The following is a 27,897-nucleotide window of genomic DNA, read 5'->3' on the forward strand; positions in this document are numbered from 1 at the left end:
AGCCAGTGAGGTGGTTCAGCGGGTAAAGTTGGATTGCCAGGCAAGCCTAGCGGTGCGAGTTTAATCACTGGAAACCACAGAAAGGTGGAAGGAGAGAACTGATCCCACAAACTTGTTTTCTGACCCCCACACTTTTGTGTGGCACCTGAGTGTTCATATTCCACGCATGCGCACACACTTATTATCACTAACAAAATCTTTGGGGGTGATTATGTCCCTTAGTGAAGTTCTGAAAAGGAACTTTAAGTCTGTGGATGTGGAGAGCACAAAGGAGGTATTTTTCCCTTTGTGTGCTGTACAGTTTCTGACCTATTGTGTTTGGTTGAGGAAGTCTGAAGATGTAACAATTCTTTCTAAAAGTGCAAGGAAAGGTTCATCACTTCCTGTTCCTTACCCAGCTATGGAGCACACCTCAGGATCCTTTTGTCTTCTGAAAATAAAACCAGAGCGCAGGGCTTTCTAGGCGCTAAACCCGGGCGCTTACAAGCTTCTGTGGTCTCAGCAGTGTAAGCAGCTATTGTAAAACAGACGTTCACCAAAATAAGGGTGCGCGAGAACAGGGGCCCCTGGAGCAGACTTGGGGCAGCGCACAGGTGGGGGCAGCCGCCAGGACTGGAGACGTGGGTGCCAGTTTTCTGCAGGTGCCGCCTCCTCGCCTTGGTTTCTCAGAGGGCAGGAACCGCGCGTTGCAGAGCGCAGGACTTGACTCCTGGAACAGCTCAAATGCTATTCTAGGTAGCAGACACCGATCTTGTCAAGTGTCCACACATGGCCCGGCCGAGGACAAACAGCATTCATACCAACCACCGCCCGCGAAGGGTGCGAGCGAAGGCTTGGGACGCTAGAGGGCTGGCCCGACTAGGCTTGGTACTGCTGTTTTGCGATGATTGCTTCCTCAGCCCGCTCATCATCCCTACTCCCTATTCTGATTGGCTCTTCCTCTTGCCAATCGGTTCCGCCGCGCTGACCTCCATTGGCCCCCTATCTAGGCCCCGCCCCATGATCTGGGCACGGGCAGTGGGGCGCCCGGGAGAGAACCCAGCTTGCTTGGGTCTTGGGGGGAGGCGGTGGTGGCTCTGGAGAAGGAAGAGGAGTGGGGCGGGAGGAGGCAGTGGCGGCGAACCGGCCAGGGTGATGGTACAGGTGCCAGGGCCCGGCGCGGAGCTGCCGCGCTGAAGGACGACGGGTCCGGAGTCCGCAGCGCCGCCGCGTCGCTCCCGGGGACGGGCGAGCGGGCGGGAAGATGCTGAGCAGGTTGATGAGCGGCAGCAGCAGGAGTCTGGAGCGCGAGTACAGCTGCACCGTGCGGCTGCTGGACGACAGCGAGTACACCTGCACCATCCAGGTCAGCGCCGCGCCGCCCGCCCGCCCGCTCGCGGGATCCCGCTCCCCACACTCGGCCAAGTTGGCGGGGGGCCGCCGCCCGGGGTCGCCCCAGCTCTAGCCCCGGCGCGGCGCTTTGTCCGCCCCGCAGCCGCACCGCCCGGCGCGCGGCATCCCTGCCCGAGCTCAGCCAGGGGCTGGTACCGCGCGCCGTGCGCCCCTGCGGGGTGAGTCGCGTCCCGCACCCGCAACTCCTCTGCTCTGCGCCCTCCGGGGCGGAGGACCCCGGGTCTTTGCTCCTCCAGCCGGTGGATAGGTAGCACCTTGGGCGGGCGTCCGGAGCTAGGCGGGCAGGGCGGGAGACGTCTACCCGGGTCGCCCCGTCGGGACGCGGGCTGAGGTCCCTCGAGCCCCACCAGGCCCTCCAGCCAGCCTTTATTCCCCTGGTTGGAAGGATAAAGGTTTATGTCATAATTTCTCTCGAGCGTTTGTGAGTCAGACGGAACGCGCAGCCCATGCAGAGTGGCCTATTGAAGGCGCCCAGCCCTCTGTGCTGTGAGGGTTTAGCACCCTTCCTCGCCTTTTGATCCCCAAATCTCAACGTGCTGGTTATTTCTGGGGGTGGGGGGCGTGAGGCAAAGATTTAGCAACAAGTCCCAGCAATTTGGAGGTTGGCAGTGGCTGGAAAGAATCAGAGACTTACGGAAAAGCCAACAATGTAACAAAGCCGCACAGCGTTTTGTTCAGAACCTGGCGTTTTGAAAGGGTTTTTTACAGCCCCTGGCTCGAGTCCCTTCACTACTGGTGTGTGGCGCGTCAGGAATCATGTAGTGTTTTCCCCAGGAATGCAGTCTTTCCTTTATAAAGTCAGAGGTTGAAAGCGCCGACAATGCTCTCATGTTTAATTCTTCTACCAGAGAACCAAGCCTGCGCTCACTGGCAGAAATTGCTCTTTGTGGAGAAGCAAATTAAGTTGGACCCTGGAGGGTCTCACCTGATCCCTTTCCTTTCCCACAAGAACCCGGAGGAGGCTTCTAGACTCAGAAGTGATTAAAAAAAAAAAAACCCTGCCTGCTTAGACCCTGCCCCCAGGATGTTCCCCATCCATCCATCCATCCATCCATCCATCCATCCATCCATCCATCCATCCATCCATCTTGCTGACAATGCTCAATAGCATAAAACAGAGACCAGAGACATGTGAGAAAGACGCTCCTGTGTCTGAGAGCTGCTTCTTGATGCTGACTGTGCCCAGTTCAGCCCCCCCCCCCCCCGCGCACTCCCCCTCCCCAAGCCCTGAGCTTAAGTGCTGACTGCTGCCAAAGGTCCAGGAGAGTAGAAATAGAGCACAGACCACCTTTTGAAGGCTATCTAATACAGATTAAGCGCCCATAAAGACGCTAGCCATTAAGTGAAAGGATTTTTGTAATTGGCTGTGACGGAGAGGGTATGTATATTTTCCAGCTCTATGGCGTGCTACTTCTTGTTTCTTTGGTGTCATTGTTTCTATGTACAGTTTTCTCCCCGTTTTGTTTTAATGGAGGAGGAGAAAACATGGAATCGACACCTTTGCAGTTTGAGTACATTGTCAAGAGCTTTAAAAGTCTTTATCCTTTGGTTTAAAAATTTAACTAATGTGTACAATAGCCTGCCGAGGGCAGTGTGAGGTTTAGACTTCATAGATCCTAAGAATACTTTTGTGGAATATAGTGACATAAAATTCCTCCAGTAGGTCATTAACTTTTGCCAAGGTGTAGAGTGCAAAGGAAACATGACTCGTCTGAAAATGCGTATAACCTCCTGACTTTGGCTATCAGGAAAGGGTACGTGTGGTTCTCCCTGGTCCTCAGAGCTGGTGAGGGGGATTAATATTGTAGTTGTGGATGGTTCTTATTGTCAAAGAGAACAAATATCTTAACGTTCAATTGGACTTACTAGAGTAATGTTTACTATATTCCACTTTTTGTGTTTCTTTTTTGTTACTCTTATTTTGTAATTTAATGTTATAAAACTTAGTCATGGCCCCATCCATGGTATAGCTGCGTTAATCCTTGCACATGGGGATGCTGGTGTGGGCTGTAAAACACAGGACTTGTAGTGTATTTGTCTTTTTTACACCACTAGTTACGTAGTGTTTTGCTTTGTTTTTATCCATATGGGAAAAGGTTTAAAAAAAAGGAAAATTATCTACAGGATTCTAATTTTTTATATACTGCTTTTAAACAAAGCATTTGGAGATTGAACTTTTCTTAGCAACTTTCTTGTTTTATATTTTTTTGTGTGTGTATGTGTGTGTCCACATATGTTTACTTGTTAAACAACTCGGTATAGTTTTAACATGGAAAGGGGGGGGTGGGCTCCTTATTTAGCTAAGTGTTATTTTCAGCACTTTAAGAATGGCAGTACTGTATATTTTAAATCTTTTGATGATTATTTGGACTCCCCCTTTTTTTTCTTGAAGTGTTATACTGTCATTTAGATATGGTGTCTATTTTAGAAATATTTTTATGGCTTTTAAAAGAGCCAGAGACTGTGGAGGGCAATTCAGAATTAGAAATATACCAGTGGTTTGGTGTCATGAAAGCCGTGTTTGGTCAATTCCAGTTGTGCAGCTGTTCTGCCAACGTATTGGCTTAGCGGCACTTCATAATGCAGTTCTATGAGCTGGCCTTCGGGATGTGATTATTAAGGTAGCCAGAACGGCTTCTATCTTTGCAAAGACGGTTCTCCCAGTCGCAGGCCTACTCTTTCATCCCTTCTGATATGGAAATGTATCTGTAGACCAGGAGAAACGACAGTATACATAGGAGGATTTTGTGTAATTGCTCCCCTGTGAAGAACGTTGTTAGTAGCCAGTTTTGAAGGTCATTGCCTGTACGTTCGGATCTGATCCACATTTTTGACTCTTTTGTTTTTATCTATGCAAATCTGTATTCATTTGCCACATTTTCTACCTGACTTGTTATTTGGAAGCATATAGAAAAAAAATGAAAAGACTAACTAGTATCTTTGAAGTCAACCTGAATGGAATAATTTAAGTGTCTAGATATATTTTGTCCTAAACAATGCACTTTTAATAGTTTATGTGTTATTTAGGACACAGTGCAGACATTTTAGTAGCAGTATCTATTGGACAAATTAAAATATTTTGGGGGGGGCGATAACTCAAAGAGAAAACCACCTTAGAAATGAGTTAGATTTTATTTGGGACACACCGAAATTACAGATTAAGCAGCCAGGTTAAGCAGATTTTTCAGTTAGTGTTATAAATAAGCTGTGTGTGCAGAGGCAGTTCTACAGAGGGACCAATATTTGGAGACCTAGAGGGAGGGAGGGAGGGAGGGAGGGAGGGAGCGAGCGAGCGAGCGAGCGAGCGAGCAAGCGTGGAGTCCTGGGCTTGCCAGGGATCTCTGCATTCATTGTAGCTCATTTCCCTCACAATGACATTATGGATTGATTATATATCCATTGTACTAAATGAGGAAAATGGGATGGTGGATTGGTGGGTGGGTCCTGTGCCGAATGGCTGATTACATGCTAAGCATTCTGTTAGACACTTTGTTTGTGCCTTACAGGAAAGAGGTGGGTAGTATTGTTTCTGTTATAGGTGCAAAAACAGTCCCAAAGGTCAAAGGAATTTACTTATTGTTAGTAGGTGACCTTACTGTATTTAAGCCAATGGCTTTCTTATTTACTCTCTATTCCGACTCCCTAAATTGCTTCCTGTTTTTCTACCTTAATTTTCTTATCTTTACAGTGGAAATATTAATGCTTATTTCATAGCAAAAAGAAAATTACTTGGAAATATTGCAAATAAATGAGGAACACATTAAACACAAAATAGAATTGGGAAATTCTTACTTTAAAAAAAAAAGGAAAATAAGTCACATTGAATCGTAAGTCGCCTTAAAATGATTTCTAGTTAATCTCAATGAAGTTGTGAAATTCCGTCCTGGGGTAGTATAATTTCTTATTAGAACTTTTCTTTAAAATTTAAGAACTTGGGCTGATGAGATGCTCAGCAGGTAAAGGTGCTTGCTGTCAAGGCCGATGACCTGAGTTTGATCCTAGAAGCCCCCATGGTAGAGGAAGAGAAACAATTTCTACAAGTTGTTCTTCGACACCCCCACCCCAGTAAATAAAGTCCATTTCCCTTCCTCTGTCCTATCCTCAGGAGGATGCTTATTCTTGGACTATGGTTGCCTTTTCTAAGAATTCCTGCTTCCCATTTTGTAAGTAGAGTCCTTGCTTTCGTTAATGCGGAATGAATATTAGTAGAAAATTAGATAATTTTATTCATAGAGAAAAACACAAAGCTGTTGTATTTTCATGAATATTGATTTTTGTTAAAAAATTACTTAGCAGGTAATTATGCTGTCTCAGGATCTCTGTTACAATAGCAAGCCAGTTAGTCTCTAGCTCTTGAAATTAAGATAACTATAAAATTAGCCTCCCAGAATCCTAAAAGCACTTGTATTGCTTAACTTCAGTATTAAATATTGTATAAAACTAATTAGATATCGCATAAAATGTATCCTTTTGGCACAGAAGATAAATTCTGGATCCTTGACTGTCTCCTCATTCTTCCTGTTTGGGGGTGTCAGCGGCTCTCGGGGGATCCAGAAACGTTCACTGCAACAGATTTCACTTATGGGTATTTGTATGAATTGGAATTCTGTTAAACGCTTGGCATGAATGTGCTAGATGAGGCAATCCAGCAAACCGTGAAATAAAAGAACATGAAATTTTGAGTTAGCATCATAGCCCAGAGACTCATGTATCATAGCTGTGCTTGCTATCATCAGCATCACACTTTCAAAACAGACTTCTGTTTCTTTGAGATAGAGTCAGTCTCCCTATTATGTAGCCATGGCTGTCCCAGGACTCACTATGTCGACCAGGCTGGTATTGACTTCCCAGAGATCCTCCTGCCTCTGCCTTCCAAGTGCTGGCATTGTAGGCGAGCCACCACACCAGGCAAACAGACATTTCTGTTACAGATTTGCAGTGGTTTATGCATAGGTCTGACATACATAATACAGTATCAGAAGCTAGGCATTGATTTGTGGAAATACTTTACTGGTAACATAATTGCTGTCCTAAAATGATCAAAAAGATTTTTTTTTTGTAGAGAATTCTACTTTGGAACCTATAAAGGATGGAATAAGAGCAAACTATAAGCCATGGACCTAACTATTACAGCACCTAGCTTGAGGCCTGCACAGTTATAAACAAACAAACAAACAAAAACCATTTGTTTTGATTTGTGCTGTATGACTGTAGTGGTAATACCACCAGATTTCATGTCCCTGCAAACAATAAACATCTAACTCTACAACACATCTGAACCCATCTCTCCCAAACCGGTTTCCTGAGAAGGTCAAGTGTGTAAGTGTGGTATTTATGAGCTCTTTGGCATCTCTGGTAACTTGCACTTGACCTTTATTGAACCTATGGAACCCGGTCAGTAAGCACCTATTGGTTTTTCTCTTGTCCTTCGGGTCCCCCACCCCATCCCTGCAGGTAGAAAGAACCGTAGCAAGTGAACATTGTGCCGGTGAAGAGTGCTTCATGGAACTTTAGTGGCCTGCCAGCATCAGTGTTTGAGTGCATCATCCCTCATAGCTGTTTAAAGCTCTTTGATTCCTATCGCCAGAGTCATTGCTACACCAAGTGAACCGTGCTGCCCAGCTGCCTCTAGTGAGGGCTATGTCAAGGTGAATTCGTCTTTGCCGGGCAGCCTAGTCTATAACATAGTGTCTGAACCGGCAGATCCCGCTTCACGGAGCAGCTCGCTGTGGGTCGCTCTTCCCTGAGGTGTGCCTGGCCAGGGCTCATACAGCACAGGTGAATTTGGAGAGGACTGATTTTCTCATCTGTGGTGCTCAGAGAGTGGTGGTCATGATCATTTGGTGGCCTGGTAGTCATTGTCCCTCTTGTTTTCTGGCTTTGATCCTTCAAGCTCAGGTCATCTTTGTGTGTTTTTTTTGCTTGCTTATTTTTTATGCAGCTGAGAAATCTGAAGAGTACTAAGCCATTTTCATTCTCATGTTGTTGGGTGAGTGTTTCCCCTAAGGTCAAAATACCCAATCATATATCCATTCTAGCATTGAAACAGGTCGTCTATTCCTTTAAGACTCTGGGCATTGGGGACCAATACAACTACATTAAATATAGGGAAGGTCAAAGATGGGCTATGGAGAACAGAATCTAAGAGCACTTCTCCAGCCCCACACCTCACCCCCAAGCATGTGTGTGTGTGTGTGTGTGTGTGTGTATGCATGCGCACATGCACACACATTTACATTGAACTTAGATTACTTAATTGTTCTCCAATTTTTTGACAGCGGAGTTCACCAGATTAGCTAGACCAGTTGGACAGTGATCTTTGGGAATCATCTCTCTGCCTCCCCAGGCACACGCTGCCATGCCCAGCTCTTTATGTGGGTGCTAGCAATCCACACTCAGGGCCTCGTGCATGCGTTGTGAGCCCTTTGTTGACTCAGCCATCTTACCAAATCTCCTGAACTCCAGTTTTTCTGAGACTGATCCCTCGATGTCAATCATGGACTTCTTCCAAGGCTGCTATGTGATTGATCCTTCCTGATGTCAGCCTTCTGACCGGTGCGTTTGCCTTCCACCAGCTGAAATGATTTTTCTTTATTTCTCTAGATGGTGACTATGATCTTTCCAACTTTCTTAATGTTCTAGGTTGGAAAGACAGGACCTTGGTGAAGACTCTTAGGTTGAAAGTCTGTAGGCTTTTGCTTGTGGGTACAAGACAAAGCACAAACATGTGAACCGAATTCTCTAAGGAGACCCTTCCGTGCCATGCTGTACAGGCAAAAGAATTGGGCCCAAGCTTGGCATCCGTTGAGTTTGTGCACAATAGTTCATTCACTTGCCTACAGAAAGCAGCCCTTTGACAGTGATTGTTGCTGTCACCCCCACCCTGACGACTTGCATGACTGTGACCTCATCTGCCGAGTTGTATGGAGAAGTGCTCCGGACCACTCTAGAAGTGCTTCTAGACTCACTCTGAGTATTCGTGATCATTTCGAAGCCCCAGAAAACTGGTGCCTACTAAGGGAACCCATTCAAGAGCAGGACAGATTTAGCTGTCTCATGCATCATTCAGAGCATCTTCCTATTTTATAACCCAGGGCTCCCACTCCTTTTGTAGAAACTGTGAGTCCTGTCAAAAATGTGGAAGACGGAGTGAAGTAAGGAATGGGTGGAACCAGTGGTTTTCAAAATATGGCTGTGGAACCACGGAATTACCGTGTGCCCAACTGGGTACTCACTGGAAATGTAAACTCTTGGCTCCCCCTCAGCCCCAGTGATTCAGAAACTGGAGACCAAGCTCTAAAACCTTACATATGTATCTGTGCATGCATGCTCATATGTGTTGGGGTGCACATGCATGTGTGTGCTCATGCACGTGGAGGCCAGGGGAACAACCTCTGGTGTTCTTCAGGCGCCATGCACCATTCCTGAGGCACAGCCTCTCCCTGGCCTGGAGGTCACCGAGTAGGCCAAGCCAGGGATCCGCCGTCTCTTCTTTCTGAGATGACACCTGTGTGCCACCATGCTAGGCATTTCTTTGGTCAGAGGGGTTCTACTGATTAAGCTCTGGTCTTTGTGCTTGCAAGGCAGGTGCTTGGCCAACTGAGCCATCTTTCTGCCTCTGAAGCCCTTTAGACCAAGATTTCCAGGTGGCTTTTATGCGGCCTAGGCTTGAGAGTCCCTGCCTGATTACAGAGGCCTCGCGGGAAGGATGAGCAACTCTTGTTTATTGGATGTAGGAAGTAAGAGAGAAGAAACAAAGACTGAATCTCAGGTATCTAGTTTTTATTCTTGGAATGGTCTTTCTCTCTTACTTTGTTTACACATATGCAGACCCATCCACAGGTTGGCAGGATTCTAAGGATTTTGTTCATCCTACCATTTTGACGTTGCAGTTATCAGTTTCATGGTCTTCATCTTAATAATGATTCGATCATTACATATTTATTTATTTCGTATAGATGTTTTACTTATGTGCATGTGCACTATGTGCATGCAGTGCCCGTGGAGGCCAGAAGAGGGCGTCAGATTCCCTGGAAGTGGGGTTATAGACAATTATGAGTCATCATGTAGATGCTGGGACTCGAACCCAGGTTCTTTGGAAGAGCAGCCAGTGCTGTTAACCACGGAGCCATCTCTCCAGGCCTTTATCATTGTGTATTTCTGCATTGTTTTCCAAGCACACATACTCCACTACTTAGAGCGTAGGGAGAAAGAAGTAGTGAGCACCTTTAAGTGTCGTTTAAGAATTTACAGTTTCTAAGCACCATGGATTGGGGTCTAAGGCCGCTGGTACACTTTGACAGTATAAATGGGGGAGGGGAGTTAGGAGAGGGCGAGGGACTCCCAAGTTAGTAAATAGTTCCCAGTGGAGGTGAAATTTGATCTAGGTTATGAAAGATTGCCAAAGCAGAAAATGGGTCTCGGAAATGGATAGAGGGCATTCCAGGCTGAGTTAAGAAACCGCTTCAGATAGAAAAGCTGAGGATGTTAAGTCTTTAGTTTTTCTTTTACTGTGTTTATCTCACTTACTCCGGTATAGTTGAGTCAAACAACAGAAATATACTTGCTGAGAGAGAATTACTGTCAGCACAATTTCAATCATGTTTGACAGGCTGAGAGGAATCAGTCCAAACTAAAAATAAATGTATGAAGCTGGTGGTGAGTGATGTCTAATTCGGAGACTGTGTAACACGAATTAAGATTCCTCACAAAATGACGGCGGCGCGTTTCAATCTTAATGCTGCAGCTGTAGCAACTACCTATGTTTTATTCCCAAGACGTCTCTTCTCCTGGGCGTCAGTGTACTGATCAAATTCCATCCTCTAGCTGACGTTTAGGAAACTGCTGATGGACTCAGCTGCCCCTCGGTTGTTGTAGCAGTGAAGAATGTGACGCACGAAGCCCTAAAAAGCCACATTTGAGCATCTCTGTCCCTAAACCCGTGCCCACCAAAAATAGCTTCTGTAGATCACCAGGGCATGCTTCCCTAGGTTCCCCAGGGAACCCCTCCCTGCCAACTCTGAAGTTGCCAGCCCTACCCAGGGTGCACTTTTAGTCCTGAACACAGTGCCAGGCCACAGCTTTGGAGATGGGAACCTCCAAGAAAGGAGTGTCTGGCACTGGGGCAATCAGTGTTCGGCAGATTGCCAATGCTAATAGGTTATTTTTCTCTGGAAAAAGAAGGGATCGCCTAAAGTCCGATGGATGGGGGATAGCTGACAGTAAGAGCACTCCTTTGTTGGAAAGATTAAGGGAGTTTGCTGAGAAGTGCTATTATGGGAGCCAAAAAATTTAGCAAAGGCCCTTAAGCCCAAGATTTGAAAAAAGTGCTAGTGGTATATCAAAACAGCATGCCCCAGGGTACATGAAAATGTCTGGCTACTTCTATTGAACTTGTAGTAGGAGTAAGTCAAAACACTCAAAAACTCACACAGTTTGGCGCTTCGTCGTCATAAAATTGTCTGTTGTCACCAGGCTAGTGTAGAGCCCCCGCCCCCTGGCACCTGATCTAACTTACAGGCTTCTAATCTGGGCTCCTTCCTCGCTGTGAGGATACCTAAGGCGGGGGGAGCTGCCTTCAGCATTCCCTGAGTTTCCAGTGCTCTAGGCAGGTGCCACTAAGACTCATATTTTGTTACACGTGAGCCAGACAGATAAGAACATTGATCACAATACTAGAGAACACAGTTAATCAGTTCACCGAAGAACTCGTGCGTTTCCAGAGATAATTTAGCAGGTGGAAGCACCCACCCAGCCTGCTTTATTTCAGTTTTTGTCTAAAGAGATTCAAACCCCTAAAGTTGATATGGATTAGAGTTCTGTAGGTCAGAAGGACTCAGTGGGCTGGCAAAGATGCCTAGAGTGTTTTATGGAACAGTGAGCCTGCCGGTTCATGGTACACAGTCTGTGCGAAAGGACAGCCCACTAGCTCTTTGGGATGCTGCTCAGAGGTTATTCTTCGAAAGGAGCTTGGTTGCCGAGAGAGAGATAACTCCAAGTTGTGTTCAGCTTCAGATTCTATGTATTGGACAAAGATAGTTTACTTGGTGTAACTGCAGAACTATGGCAGTGCCAGATTTTATAACAGGGAGATGCCCTGGAAAACCAACCTTCTCTTTGCTTATCTCTTAGTGTGTACGAATGTTTTGTCTGGATCTATATATCCGTACCACACGCGTACCTGGTGCCTCTGGTGGCCAGAAGAGAGCCCTGGATCCCGTGGAACTGGAGTCATTGATGGTTGTGAACCACCATGTAGACCATGTAGGTGCTGGCAACCGAACCCACATCCTCTGCAAGACAGCAAGTGCGCTCAACTGCTCAACCATCACTCCGGCTCCTGCTGACTTCTTAGTACATATGGGGTGATTTAGACAAGCTTGTGTAAATGAATAGCCATATTACAGAAATCACATCTACGAACTGTTTTCTAATAATTTCTGTGATAAGGAAGACATTACTCATATTCTAATTTTAATATTGGCGATACTTGACAGTCTGATTATTTTTAAGAGACAGATACAATGATATACTGTCTTACTGCAAATTAGACATCCCAACATGTCATTATAAAATATTATGGACTATCTTTTTTTATCAATAATGTATTTTACATTAGATATGTTTCCTTTCTGGTTGAAAGAGCATGGCAAGAGAAGTAGGAAAACTACTTTCCCTTTCTCAAATTCTCATCCCCAACCCCTTTGTGCTGAGGTCCAGGCAAGGGTTTTGTGCAAGCTAGGTCAGCAATTCCCCTCTGCACTGTATTGCGGATAGCTTAGTTACGTTGTTCCGTTTTTTCTTGTGATGGTTTTTCTGCTCACTCATTATCATTCTCTTTGCTTTTGGACTTTCAGCCACTCATTTAATAGAACCTCTCTCCTTTATTTGGTGTTGGAGATCAAAGCTAAGGTCTTGTTTCTGCTAGCCTCATGCACAGCAGACAGTGTAACCTCATCGTCATCTCTAACTTCAGACATGGCTGAGGTCGGCTTTTGCCTGTGTCAACAGTAAGTCTGTCAAGATGGCCCAGTGGGTAAAGGGTGTTTGCCTCCAAACCTGGTGGCCTCAGCTTTATCCCTGGAAGTAACATGATAGGAAAGAACCAACTTCCCAAAGATGTCATGTAACATCTGCACACCTGCTGTCGTGTCACCCCCACTCCCCACCCCGCAACTTCCTAACGTAGGTTAATATACAAAAAGGCAGAACATGGCATATGGTGATAGGTGCCCTTAAAGTTCATTATTAAACCAAGTCTTGCATATTTTAGTTAACCGGAACTTGAGACAGTAAGAATAGAAATCTGTCCCAAACCAAGGTTCAATCTAAAAACTTTTGGAAAGTTTTGGCTTTGACTGGATTCGGTGTTAAGTGGAGAATGTCCTACTGACTTATTTTTTATTTCTCAACATGACCCTGTGTCTGCTGTTGAATTCGAACTCAGGTCTGCGCGCGTTCACAGTTGTTCTCATGGCTTACTGCTGAAATCAGCAGGGGGTTCAATAGTCCGTGGTGAAAACTTGAGATCTGTCTTCAATGTGTGTCTCTGGAGTGTTGTGAGAGCCTGGGCAGGCAACCCGACCTCCAAGACTCAATGTGATTCTTCACCTACGAAAAAGAAGGCTCAAACTGAAGGTCCACTGGCCTCTTTTGGTGCTAGAACATTCTGTAGTTCGCAGGAAGATTGTTCACAGTCCAGTAAGTGCTTCTCTCTTCTCACCAAAGGCTGTTCTGTACAGCTGCCTTTATTCCTCAAGGCGGGGGGTGGGGTGGGGTTATGTTGGAGGAAGAGTGTGGTGCCTCCCCTGTCTGTAATCTGATTGTAGTTTTGCACAACACAAAGTAACATTTTATCTACTGTACAACAGAGCTTACATTTTGGGGGACTGTTTCTTGTTAGTCAAGAATCCTAAGAGCTCTTGTTCAGTGAAGGCAGAATCTGCTTTGGTTGGGTCGGATTAATGACTACTTGTCTCTGCTACTGTACGCGATGGTATTTAGGATCAAAGGTGTTGGACAAACACATTAGAAAGTTATTTGGAATTCATCCGGCTTTGAGGGATGTCTTGCAGGGTGTGTAATGCTTTCAGAAGTGGTCCCTTTCCATGGCTGTGGTTTAGTAATTACGTCCACACGAAACCAAAGGTCTTTCTCCCTGAACAGTGTATTAGTGAACACCGAAAAGTCCGTAGCCTTTCCTTTCTACTTTATAATAAAAACTCTTATTCTAACAGATTAATCAGGTATGATGTAAATGTGTTTGTGCTTTTTTTTCCCCCCTAATTGTATGAAGGCCACTTGTTTGTTTTCCCAGCTGCCCAGACTCCCGAAATAATCACACAGAAACTGTATTAAATAAATCACTGCTTGGCCCATTAGCTCTAGCTTCTTATTGGTAACTCTTACATCTTAATTTAACCCATTTCTAGTAATCTGTGTATCGCCACATGGTTATGGCTTACTAGGTAAAACTCCAGTGGAGCTCCCTGGCTTCTCTCTGCCACTTTTCTTCCAGCATTCAGTTTAGTTTTCCCCGCCTAGCTCTACTCTATCCTATCACAGGCCTAAGACAGTTTCTTTTTAACCAATGGTAATCACAGCATACAGAGGGGAATCCCACATCACCTCCCCTTTTCTATCTAAATGAAAAGGAAGATTTTAAATTTAACATAGTAAAATTACATATAACAAAACAGTTATCAAGCAAGAATTATAGTTATAATATTTATATCTACTTTATATCTTACTATAACTAAGGAAAACTATGACTCAATTCTTCAACTCCATCAAACTTTCCAGAAGGATATAATATTACCTAAGAAAATAGGAAGTGCATTGTAAGCTATTTCCAGAATTCTAGAATTGGCAGAGACATCTCACTGCCTGGACAGTCACCCAAAGTTCTTTTGTATATTTGGAGCATCCATCTTCAGCCTACAGGCCCATAGTATCCCAGACTTTTCCATGAAGCAAGGAATTTCAAAGACAGTTCTGCCTATATTGGCAGTTTGTCCATCACTTTCTTCTGTGTCCTGCAGAATGTCTGGCAGACTCATGTAGCAGGAACCCCTAAGGACCACCACCTTTAGGCAAGTTCAGTAGTCCTTTCTCTGTGGGTCCTACATGTTCAGTTCACACAGCATAACATCAAGCAGTCCAGGCAAGAGCAGTTTCTTGCCCAAATGGCTAGCAAACTCCATAAGGAGCCTCTTCGATGCCCATCTTCCTCTTGAAGTAATTGGTGCTGCCAGGAGCAGATGTGTCTCATGTCATGAAAAGTCCTAACTTCTTAAAACATTTTAAATGCCATATTCTGAAGGTCTCTGAAATATTTGAAGAATACCTATCTAACTGAAATATATCTTTATATATCCAGAAAACCTAACATGACTACAAGCTTGACTATTATAGATGATTATCTATTAACCTATATTTCTTAATTATACATTACATTTTTAAATGAACTGCACATTGATAATACCTTAGTCAAGAACAGAAATATATATATACACAGTATAACAAAATTGACCTTAAATTTGTAACCCATTTCCATTATTTTGTATTTTACCATGAGACTTGTGGCCTGCCGGCAAGGTTCTGACATGTCGGCGGTGGCTCCATGGCTTCTCCTTTCTCCCAGCTTTCAGTTTAGTTTTCCCCACCTAGCTCTGTTCTACCCTATCACAGGCCTAAGACAGTTTCTTTATTAACCAATGGTATTCACAGCTTACAGAGGGGAATCCCATATCACCCAAATAGGCCAAACTTTCTGTTTCTTTCGCCTTTTTAGAAAAGGTCTAGGCAGGCTGGTGAGATGACTCAGTGGATCAAAAATCCTGCCTCAAAGGTCCAGGGACCTGAGTTTGAACCCTATAAAGGTGGGACCAGTGTACCGATGGACGCAGAGAAAGTTACCATGTGGTTCCATACATATACCATGGCATATACATTACCACACACACAGGGAGAGAAAGGAAGAGAGAAAGGGAGGGGGGGAGGGGGGAGGGAGGAATAGATAGAATAAATAAAAACATTGCTAAGATCACACAGAGGGTGTGATCTGTTTAGGTTAACTAGGTGGCTGGGTTTGGGAGCTAATTAGGACTTGTCTCTAGTTTCCCCCTTAGATTAATGGACTTAGATAGATGACTTAAATTTTATGTTGACTTTTACTAGTTTATCTTTTATAAGGAGAATGTTTTCTTTCTTAGCTAATTAGTTTATTTTTATCGTTTGTGTGCATTGGTGTTTTGCCTGCATGTATGTCTGTGTCAGGGTGTCGGATCCCCTGGAACAGGAATTTCAGACAGTTTTGAGCTGCCATGTGGGTTCTGGGAATTGAACCCAGGTCTCCTGGAAGAGCAGGCAGTGCTCTTAACCACTGAGCCATCTCTCCAGATCCAGGAGACTGTTCTTTTGCTTTCAAGCTTCCAAATACTGTTTTGTTGTTTTCAGCTCGATAGTGTAAATACAACGTCACGTTTTAGATCAGTATGGACAAGCTACTTGGGGGGCTGAGGCAGGAGGCTTCTTCAGCTCAGGTTATCCTGGGCAACACAGTATAACCTCGTCTGGGAAAAAAAGATCCGGTTTTTGTTTGGCGGGTGGGGGGAAGATATATATTTATTTAGAGTAAGGTTTGTGCCCTTTTCAGGTGTATACTTGTCAGAATTCTGACAGATGGACACATGTAGCAACTTTGTGGTTTTCTGGGCTCCTGTGAGGTCTGTCTTTTCCTCCTTCTCCAGCGTTTGACAATTGTGGTTCCGACATATCTCCTGAGAGTTTTGCCTTTTCTATAGTGTCATAATTGTGGTTATGCAGTATGAATTTGGTTTCTTGCGTGTAGCTTAATGCTTCTTTTTGAAACAGTTTGTATCCCATAGTTATTGTTTTAGGAAGTGTTTTAGCAGTCCTTGGTGTACTACAGAGCTGTGCAAGCATCAAGATGGGACAGCTTTAGAAAGTCAGTACCACTTCCCAGACCCTTAGTGGTTACTCCTGAGCCCCCTCCCCTTCCCTGAACCCTGTCCTAGGCACATGCCAGTCTGCTTCCTATCCCTAGGGATTTTCTTTTTCTGGATATATTTTTTATAATAGATGATAGTACATGTAGTCTTTGATAATTTCTTTCATGTGGTGTACACGGGTGCCTATGTCTGTGGTGTGTTTGAATGTATGTATTTTTCCTTGTTATTAGGTGTTGAGTCCAATTCCTGTGCAAGCAGACTATTTTTGAGGTTTACTCATGTAGTCATTTTGTTTTGAGGTAGAGTCTTGTCATGTAGCCCAGGCTAGCCTCAGACTTATACAATACTCCTACTTAAGCCTCATGTGTGCTAGAATGATGGGCATATCTCACCACACCTGGATCCATACTTTATTCTTTTTTGTTGTCTAATAATTTTTCACTGTATGAATATATGCCATCTTGTTTAGTCATTAGTTGTTAGATTTTTAGAATGTTTCTACATTTTTTGACTATTATGGATAATGCTATTATGTATTGGTTTTTATGTAGAAATATGTTTTTACTTCCCCTGGAGTCCATACCTAGTCTTGGTATTGCTGGGCCATTTGCCGTTTTATTTTTCTTAAAACAATTGTTTTTCATTGATCGTTTGATTACTCTGTGTGTGTGTATGTGTGTGTGTGTGTGTGTGTGTGTGTGCGCGCCCGTGCCCATGTTTGCACATCAATGGAGAGAAGATGACAACTCAAAGGAGTCTGCTCTCTCCTTCCATCAATGGGTTCTGGGAATTAAACTCGGGCTATCAGGTTTGCTTGCAATAGCCTTTGCCCTCTGAGCTACCTCACTTTTTTTTTTTTGAAATAATATCGCAATTTACACCCAGCTGACCTCATAGCCAGTGTTCAGTGCAGGGTAGTCTTGAACCCTCGGGATTCTACTGAGTGCGGGGATTACAGGCACGTGCTATCATGTAGCCTGGCCCATGTATAGTATTTTGAGGGACAGTGACGTGGTTTTCGCAATCTGTGCCTGAGGGCTGCAGTACCTTCTGGCGAGACCTCACTCTTACTGGCACTTTTGACTAAGGCACTCTAAAGTATGGCACACTGTCTCGTTGGCACACTGCCTTTTTGATTTGCATTTCCTTGATGACTAAATGTTCAGAATATTTTAATCCCTTTATGTTTATTTTGGGAAGAACTGTGTATGAAATCTTTTGCTACTTTATGTGTCCATGTTGTATATGCATTTTTTGGGGGTGCTGGGGATTGAGCCTGGCACCATGCTTCTGCACGCTAAGCAAGTGCTCTGCCTCTGAGGTATAGTCTCAGCTCTCTTTACTGTTTATTCAGAGACAAGATCACACTAAGTTGCCCAGGCTAGCCTTGAATTTGCTTTCTATCTCGGGTAGGCCTTGAATTTGTGTTGTGTGATATTTTCATCATATTCTAACTATAAAGCTTGCGTGGAGTGAGAGGGTGGAGGTAACCACTAGCTAACCAGATATAGCCATAGAGGTCTTGGATTGAGGGCAGGAGATAGTAAACAGTAAGCTGGGGCCGAGAGACCTCAAACCTTTGGGGTTGAGGAGCATAAGAGAGAGGAGGTAACCAGTGGCCTCTCTGCTTCTTTGATCATCCATGTTCTTACTCCAGTATCTGACTCCTGTTTTTTTTTATTGATAAAGAATAATTAGATAAACACATCAAATTTGGGATCCCCCTGCCATAGTGTCCTAGGAGCTGGAATTATAGGCTTGTGTCCTCAGGCCTGGCACGCACATTTTAAATTGGACTTTCTCTTTTCATTGAGTTAGAATCCACTATGTATTCTGGATATAATACCTTTATCTGATACTTGAAAGTACTGTCTTGTGTTATGTGGACTGTCTTTTTATTTTTCAAAGATTTTATTTGTGTTTTTGTGTGTGTATGTGTGTTTGTGTGGGGTATGTGCACACGAGTGCAGTTGCATGTGGAGGCCAGAAGATGGCATCAGATATCCTTGAGCTGGTGTTGACAGGTAGCTGTGAACTAATGTAGGTATTGGGAACCAAAATAGTGGTCTAGATATTTTTGCATGAGGACATATGGAAGGCTCATACTATGAGTTTTAAAAACTATTCTTTCTCCCATTAAATTGCCTTGGTCTGTTTTTTTTTTTTTGACGATCATTAATATATTGGCTTATTTCTGACTCTTAGTTTTGTTCAGCCATCTTTCTACCTTCATTCTAGTGCCAAATTCCTTGATTAATTTACCTTTTCAGGAAGTTTTGAAACCAGGAAATATGATTTCACTAGCTTCTTTCTCTTTGTATAAAAGATTTTGTGTGCGTGCGTGTGTGTGTGTGTGTGTGTGTGTATCTGTTTGCCCGTCTGTCTGTGAATATGCTTATGTGTGAGTGCAGGTACCTGTGCCCCAGAAGGGGGCACCAGATCTCATGGAGCTGAAGTTACAGGCTGTTGTGAGTTGTCTGACATGAGCTCTGGGAACTGAACTCAGATCCTCTGCAAGACTGGGATGTGCTCTTAACCACTGGACCTTCTCCCTTTAGTTCTTTTAAAGATGTATTTTTATGTATGTGTCTGTGTGTCTGTAAATACCATATGGGTGCCCATGTAAAGATGGTGTCTGATATCTTGGAGCTGGAGTTACAGGCAGTTATGATCTGCCTGTGTGGATGCTGAGAACCGAATTTTTTGGTCCTTTGGAAGAGAAGCAAGTACGCTTAACCATTGATCCATCTCTCTAATTCCTTTGTTCACTTTTGAGATTGTTTTGGGATATTTTTGCTCTGTTGCATTTCCATATGTATTTTAGGGGCTCAGGTGCAGCTAGGTGGTAAATGCTTGCCTAGCATGCATAAGACCCGCGGTTGCTTCCCTAGCATCGGAGAGTGCAGGGAGGGGGAGTGGGGAGGCAAAGGAGACCTCGCACTGCCCCTAGCCCTGAGGTCTGGAATTGACTCAGTGGTCCTTGCTCTTGGTGTGGTATTTGTGGTCATGCCCAGCTTTATTTGGTTGATTACTGGAGAATGATATTGAAAAGCCCACCACTTAATATTTTTTATAATCAGAAATATTAAAACCTTCCTTGACGGTAAGAGGTAGTAATGGAAACTAAGTCATCTTTCATGCTGTGAGAAGTGAGGGTTGTGTCTCCTCAGGAAACGGATTTCTGTACCAAGCCTTCCACAGTGAGCGTGCTGGGTTTCTAAGCAATGAGTAGGAAAGTGGCCCGGCTGTCAGAGGTTATAAATGAGAATGCCTCGTGAGAGCAGGTGAGGGAACAAGCAGGGATTTGCTGTGGGGAAACAGACATACATTTTGTGATCAGTTTTGACAAACACCAGCAGTGGCCCGTCAGTGCGGAAAGAGTAAAATTGAATTCATTAACTGTCATCATCATGGGTAAAGTAAGTTATTATGATTTTTTTTGTAAGAAGGAAGTGGTTTTGAAATCTTTACCGGGGCTTTTCAGGTCTTCAGTGATGACTCTGAGGTCGGCCGGAAGGCTGATGACTGAGCCATGCTGCTTAGACTGAGCGGGTTCTATTGGCTGTCTGTGATAGGTTTCGGTAGCTTTATGTAATGATGGTATAGTGAAAAGATCGCCGCCTTTGTGTTTAGAAACCTGAAGTCAGTCTTGGTTTGCTTCAGACCGCCTGTGCCACCCCGAATGAGAATGAATGTCATAACCTGGGTGTTCTTTAGGTTTGTATTTCCCCAAAAGTAAGAAAAGATAATAGGTATATCTACCTAACCTACTTCAAAGAATTGGATGAAGATGAAGGCACAGGCGCGCGCGCGCGTGCGCGCGCGCGCGCGCGCACACACACACACACACACACACACAGAATGAGACGGGGGTGAGGGAGGAGATGTGATATTAAAATTAAATTAAAAAATTTAAAATAACATTTTAAGTGTTATTCAGGAATAGTTTTATTCTTTTAACTATTTTAAAATGTTTTTATTCTTTGATAATTTTGTGTATACGTATGATGCATTTGATCACTTTCACCTCTGTTACCGCGCCCTTCCCCTTCCCAGGCTCCTATCGTCCTAAAATGAGATTTGTTTATCCTTATTTCTGTATGGACATGTGCCTGCGTGAGTCTGTGTGCACCGTGTGTGTGTGTGCAGGCGCCCGAGGAACAGATCTTAGAGGCAGTGTGTTCCCTGGAACCGGAGTTGTAGTCGTTGTCAGCCACGTGATGCAGGTGCTGGGAACCAAATCTGGGTCCTTTGCAAGGTCAAGACGAACTCTTAATTACGGAGCCGTCTCTCTGGCCACACCTTTTTGTGTGTGTGAGACGTGCTGAGTTTAATTAGGGTTGCTTGTGTGATCGCTACCCCCCTCCTGCAGCATCCATTAACTTCCAATTGCTCTTCAGTTAGGGGTGGAGCACCACGAGCTCCTCCCCTGCAGTTATATTCTTAGCAATAATCTTTAATTGTGATGTGTACTTTTTGTCTTAGTGAGTTTCCCTCCCACAATTGTCCTCGTTTCATCGCTGTGATAAAACATTCTGACAAAAAGCCACTTAGGGGGGAAAGGGGCTCATTTGCTGAACAGTTCCAGGGTACAGTCCATTGCGGCAGAGGTCACGGGACAGGAGGCTGACGCAGCTAGTCACATCACATCTAGTCGCATGCAGGCCTGCTTGCTTGATTCCTTTCTCCTTCCGCATACAGTTGCGGGCCCTGCTCTGGGGGATGGTGTCATCCACAGCTCCCAAGATGTGCCCATGGCTCAAGCTAATGTAGACAATTAGACAGTGTCTCAGTTAAAGCTCTTCCCAGGCCATTCTGGGTGGCGTCGAGGTTGAGGTGACAGGCCAGCATTAACCACCACACTCATTTCTTGGCTGTAATTTCCTTGTATTCTGCCCTGCATCTCTACTTACTCGGGAAAACTTTGCTCTGACCTGGGTCCTCCTCTTCTTCCTCAGAAAACTAATTCTGTTATTTTTGTCCACCCTCGCCCCCCCCCCAAAAAAAACAATATGAGTACTTGAGATTCCTCCTATGGAAAAGATAGACTGGTTTAATTTTGTATAGATGTTTAGTTTAACGAGCGTGGCGGAAGTACTAAACCTGTAAGTAACACATAGTTTTCTTCAGTCTTGAATTTCCCTTTTCCATCGTTTCCCACGGCCTCTTCTCTTAGCTTCTTGCTCCTTTAAGACATGTTTGAAATCTAATACTCTTCTTCCTTGTCCAGACTCACTCGTTGGTCTGGAATAGATTTCACGATACCTTATTACTGCCAGCTTTGCTGGTAGGAATGGCCTGGTCATGTGTTTCAACTCCCGCAGTTCTGACAAGAAGAGAGATCCTTTGCTGACCCGTCTCCTCGGTCCAGCGTGGAAGGAAGCCTCAGCCCTCTGTACCTCAGCACTGGAGGCAGCTTTCTCCTCGGTGAGATGGAAGTAGCTTCCTGTTCTGCTCCCTGGGCCGAGAGGGTGTCATTTGAGTGTAACTCCTTTCCTTGCTTTTTGAGGGAAAATGTTTTGCTTTGGTTTTTGTTGAGGGTATTCAAACTCCTCTTCAGTGGTCATTGTCTATCTTACCAATTTCTTCTCTCTTTCCCTTGCCGTTTGCTTTTCTCTATTTTATTTTGGATACAGGATCTCACTATGTAGCTCCTGGCTGGCCTGGAGCTTGTTATGTAGACCAGACTGTACCTGTCTCTGAGATGAAAGGCATGCACCACCACATCCATGTACCACTACGGTCAGCCTTCTCAACATCTTCTAAGTATATGCATCCATTCGTTCCTTTATTGGTGTGCATGCGTGTCTGTGTGAACATATGTACATGTGTGAGTGGGTGTGCATACTTGTCCATATGCGGAGGACACAAGGGGGTGTCAGGTGGCCTCTGCTGTCACTTTCCGCCTTCTTTGAACCTGGGACTTCCCCAAACCAGGGCTTGTGTCTCGGCCACGCTGGAATCCTGCAAGACCCAGTGATCCTCACTAGGACTGGGGCGCCAGACCTCTGCTGGGACACTGGGCTTCTTACGTGGGGGTCTGAGCTCCAGTCTTCATGGTTGCCAAGGTAATGCTCTTAGCCACTGAGCTGCCTCTCCAGCCCTCAGCTTCTTTTTATTCAAATTTATTTTAAAACTGAAATTGCATATTTTGAGTAATACTGAAATGAATGTGGATTTTAGAGATTAATAATATCTAGCATAGAATATCATTGCATTCTTACAGATTTATTTAGCTTTTTGTTGTTGTTGGTGTTGTAGTATCTGCCTTCATTGTTTGGAGCAATATTTGAAAAATAGCATGTCCCTTAATTTTTGAAATTGTAGACTATTTTACGAAATGTCATTGACCTTAATCCTAAATTAAAAGTAAAGGGGATAGAAATTGATGTGTTTGTAATTCACTTATAATTAGTTTTGAGATCTACATCTTGTTTTAGAAACATATTGTGTAGCTAAATAAAAATGATACACAATGATACTCCATTAAAAGAACGAATGTAGTCTGCCCCCCCCATAGGGACACAGCGCCCTCCAGAGGATGGAGCCTGGCATGGGGAAAGCAATGGTGTCTGTGCCAGCTGAGTTACTCAATGGCATCTGAAAAATTTCAAAAGATTTTATTTTATTTATGATTAAGGGCATGCCATACTGCTGGTGTGGAGGTCACAGGACAGTTCTGTGGGTCGATCCTCTCCTTCCACCCCACATGGGTTCTGGGCAATGAACCTGGGTCTTTAGGCTTGCCCAGCAAGGGCTTGTGTTCACTGAGTCATTGCATTGGCCCTGGAATTCAAAGTTTTGCATGCGTAGACTTTAATCATTTATGTCCAAGGGAAAATCATGTCTTTATTTAAAAAACATTATCTGTGTTCTCCAGATACTACAGGCAAAGCAATCTCAGTCTTTTATTGTATGCCTCATCTTATACTGAAAATAAACAAAAAGTCTCAAGCTCTAAGTACAACCGTGAAACAATAAGCCAAAGCCCACAGTGTATACAGATACTCAGTAGACCAGAGAGACTCATTGCTGGTGAACTGGGCAGTCTGATCTCTTTGGTAGATGATTTGACTGGAAATAGAGTGGCTTCCCTGAAATACTGCCTGGCTTGGTTATGGCAGCATTTATAACTTATCCCTTACTCCTCAGTCTTTTCTCCCTCAGTGGAAACTCTACCAGGGCCTCGAGCATGCTCAGCAAGTGCCCCACCCCCTGAGGTACCTCCCTGACCCCAGATCGTGTATTTTAATAATATGCGCATTAAGTCATATTTTAAACTTACCGCCATCCTAATAACAGTGTATTTTCTGTTTAGAATATTGTTATATAAGAAGTGTGTAACTACACTGTAAGCAGAGTTGCCTCTGCTTGGCATCCTTGGATTGCTTTTGAGCTTCCAGAACGTTTGCTTTTGTGTACATATTGTGTCACCAAGTAATAATTGTTTTAGGGTGTGTGTGTGTGTGTGCCGCGCACGCGCGTGTGTGCGCGCGTGTATCTTTTGTTTTTATGTTTTGTGGGACAGGGTCTCACTCTGTTACCCTGCCCTGGAGCTTGCTATGTGGCTCAGGCTGACCTCGAACTCACAGATCCAGCTGTCTCCTGAGGCTGAGACTAAAGACTTACACCACCACTGCCTAGCACGATTATACATTTTTAAACGTAGTAAAAGGAATAGACTATGTGAAAGCATGGTGAGCTAGAGGGATGTAGGTCTGCCTTATAGATGACTCTAGAAAGTTATTGTAAGTAAAAGGATTTAAACGATATGTTTATAAAAGAATACATTTTAAATAAAAAATAAAAAAACTAAAGAAATAAATAACTCAACCTAGAACTTTCAATGTAAGGATTATATAACCAGTTAGATGTTTGTGGACGAGCAGACAAAAGCCAATGGTGTATCTAGAGGCCAAAGCTCCATCAGTACAATATAGACTTTATAAACAATAATATATTGTAAGTTTCAAAATAGCTAGAGGGTAGTTGTTCTTACCGTGCAAATATACGGTAAGTGCTTAAGATGATGGACTTGCCAGTTACTGAGCTGGTCGTTATGTTGTATGCTAATGTGTCAGACCATCATACTGCAACACAAATGCAGAGAAGTATTGTGTGCAAAGCAAAGATTTTAAAAAGTGGCAGTCAAACCTAGAAACTTGGCTTGCTTTGTCTGCATGAGGCTTCTGGTTGAGGGGTGTGTTGGGTTCACCAATAGGAAACTAATAGTAAGTAGAGGTTAAGTTCTCAACTGTACTCAATAGGGGAACATCTTGGGAAAAGGGGATCTCATTCCACGCACGCAGTAGTATGTGAAACATTCACTGAATGTATTTTTTAGAATTTTTATTTTATGTGTATGTCAGCGCACCACATGCCTGCCTCTTGCCCATGAAGGCCAGAAGAGGGCGCCAGATCCCCTGCAGCTGGAATTACAGATGCTTGCATGCCATCCTCTGGGTGCTGGGAATCGAACTCAAGTCCTCTGCAAGAGCAATCAGTACTTTTAACTCCTGAGCCGTCTATCTCTCCAGCCTCTACTGAAAGTATATTGGCGTGACCAACCAGATACGTAAATATAACCAGGAACAGCAGCAACAAAACAACAAACAAAACCAAAACAGGTGGAAAGCCTGCTAGGGAAATGTATATTTGACAGAAAACAACTGTGTTTAAGATCCAGGCGTGGTGGTATGCTATTGGTACCCAGCACTCTGAAGGCTGCTGTTTGAAGCCAGCTTGGGCTACATTTGAGTCTGAAGCAAGCCTGGGCTATGGTTTAAGCAAGCAAACAAACATACTATGTCATGTCTAAGAATCAGAGGAATGGGATGGGTGGTGCGTGCCTGTAATCCCAGATTTGCAAGAGGCTGAGGCAAGAAGATTGCGAGTTCTGCCCTGGTCTGGGCGGATGAGCTCAGGAGCAGCTGGCAGCTCAGTGGGGCCCTGTTTAAAAGTAGTGAAGGCTGGAGATGCAGCTCGGGTGTCGCAGAGCCCGGTGTCCCAGTCCCCAGACTGGGGAAAAATCCCCTCAACAATTTATGTACTGATATCATCTCACTTCTGGGAAAAAAACGGCTTAAAGCTCGGCACACACGACAATATTCAAAGGCTGAATGCTATATTCTACCTCTGAATAGATATTCAGAAATTGAAGTTGACAATAATTGCCTTTGTCTAGATATGTTCCAACAAGGAAAGTACTTTTTGCTATGATATTGAAAGGAATATTCAAACACGGAAGTCAGTATAGTTTTATCACAATTTAGAAATTGTAGTCAAATAGCTCAGCAGAGTTTGAGATTCTCAGAAATTATAATAACAGGCGCCACATTTGAAGTTAAAAATCTCTGTTTTGTCTGTGTCTTATCAAAGCTCCTGTTTTTCTAACGAGCGATTAAAACAAGGGCCCTCAGAAGTCTGCTCTGGTGAGTTAACAGGAAACCTGGTCCCGCAGGCCTCAGCAACCACTGGCGCTTACAGGGAAAGAGAAGTGCGCCTGCATGCTTGGATATTTCCAAATATTCTGTGTTCCCTTCTTCCGTTTCTTCCTCCCCCTTCTCTCCTCCTCCCCTCCCCCACTACGGAATTTCACTTCTTTCCAATGTTCCACTCTCTCCTTTTGCTGGTGATTTTGCATCCCATCCCCAACCTTGGAACTTTTTCTTCTTCTTCTTCTTCTTCTTCTTCTTCTTCTTCTTCTTCTTCTTCTTCTTCTTCTTCTTCTTCTTCTTCTTCTTCTTCTTCTTCTTCTTCTTCTTCTTCTTCTTCTTCTTCTTCTTCTTCTTCTTCTTCTTCTTCTTCTTCTTCTTCTTCTTCTTCTCTGCTGCTGCTGCTGCTGCTGCTGCTGCTGCTGCTGCTGCTGTTCTCAAAGTACTTTTTGGAATACCAGTTGCAAAGGACTCCTTTGATTGAAGCTAAGCCTCAGTTATGATCAGGAGGAGTCTGGGGTCTGCTTTATGTTTTCCTGGTGGAAGGCAAAGGGTAGGGCTGGCCCTGAGGGGTTACACGTTCCCTGAAAGGTGATCAGACCCTTTCAGGAAGCCAGGAATGGATGGGGGAGGGGAGGAGAGCAAACCCAAGTATGGCGCACAAGCCGGAAACATGTGACTTATTATGTTATTACAGTTACCGGCTTCTACAGAGTGAAGCTGACAGTGGGCCTGTGATTTCTCTGGTGAATTCATTGAGGTCAGTGCTTGCTGTGAGCACAGGAGGGCACAAATAGCCAGATTTGAAGAAGTGAGCCCTAGGGAGGAGTAGCCTAGGTGAGGCGGAAATGATATCGATCAAGAACAACAGGCAGAGAAGTGCTTGAGGAGGCCGGGAGCTGCAGGACAGCCTTCCGGTAGGATGGTGGTTGTCAGCTCAGCAGACATCCCGGGAGCCCGGCAAGCGCAAGCCTCGACATTACTCCAAGATCATTGTGAAAAATATTTTAAAAATTTTATACACATTCAATGAAACATTGTAATGGTAAAAAATTAAACATGTATGAAATAGAATGATTAGGTAATTATAAAGTTTCGAACGATAGAATGCACAAATGCTTACAACCAACTAATTCCAAAGATAGTTTTAGGGGCTGCAGAGATGGCTAGGTGTTTAAGAGCACTGGCTGTTCTTTCAGAGGACCCAGGTTCGATTCCCGTCACTCACATGACAACTCACAACCGTTTGTAGCTCCAGTACCAGAGGATCTAATGCCCTCTTCTGGCCTCTGCAGGTACCAGGCACATACATAGACACAGGGAAAATACACACATAAAAGAGATCTAAATAAAACAAAACAAACATACCCAAAACATGCTCTAAGGTTAAAAATCAAACCACATGTTAACAGATCATGTACATGCGGGGGGAACTGTATTAGTAAATTGTCATATCTAAATATCACATGAGAAAGTCCCTGGCATGCCTTGTTGGGATGTGCTGGGATGGCCGTGTGTGGTGAGCTTAAGTAGGATGTTCAAGGAAACAGAGCCTATGATAAGGTGGGGTTAGACGCTGTCTGGAGGGAAGGAAGGCAAGGTCGGGAGGCTAGCCTAAGCGGAGGCTAGCCTGAGCTGCAAGCCGCGGGGTGGGGACGTGAGCTTCCCGAGGCCTGTGTGCAGCTTGTCTCTGCTGCTTGTCCTGCCTTCTTGAGAGCCTGCGGAGCTGCCTGGAAGCACAGGAACTCGGAGCTTCACTTTGTAAGGTCTCTCTTGCTGGTCAGGTAATATCTACCAACAGTTAGCCTGGCTCCCAGCACAGGGGAGACACTCACCCTCAGACTCCTGGGCACTGCCCAGCACTGCATGCTTCTGAGGTGCTGGGAGAAGGAACCTGTAAAACTCCCAGCATGACAGTGGCGAGAGGGGCACAGGGCACACAGACATGACACCCATGAGAGGGTCACAGGGCACACAGACATGACACCCATGAGAGGGTCACAGGGCACACAGACAGCATGACACCCATGAGAGGGGCACGGGGGGAGGCACAGACAGCATGACACCCATGAGAGGGCCACTGGGTACACAGACATGAC

General features: G+C 44.5%; 1 protein-coding gene across 2 annotated transcripts in view; it reads left to right on the plus strand.

Moving 5' to 3' along the window:
* Positions 1-1,108: 1,108 nt before the first annotated feature.
* Positions 1,109-27,897, plus strand: part of Frmd5 (FERM domain containing 5) — a 278,473-nt gene continuing 251,684 nt past the window's right edge. For both annotated transcript variants that reach the window (XM_050134360.1, XM_050134361.1), the window contains exon 1: positions 1,109-1,345. In XM_050134360.1, the coding sequence (XP_049990317.1) occupies positions 1,244-1,345 (102 nt within the window). In that variant the 5' untranslated portion in view covers positions 1,109-1,243. The remainder of the gene's footprint in view (positions 1,346-27,897) is intronic.

The sequence above is a fragment of the Alexandromys fortis genome, unplaced genomic scaffold (genome assembly GCF_014885135.2).
Source record: "Alexandromys fortis isolate MF-2015 unplaced genomic scaffold, M_Fortis_MF-2015_v1.1 scaffold_6, whole genome shotgun sequence".
NCBI lineage: Eukaryota > Metazoa > Chordata > Mammalia > Rodentia > Cricetidae > Alexandromys > Alexandromys fortis.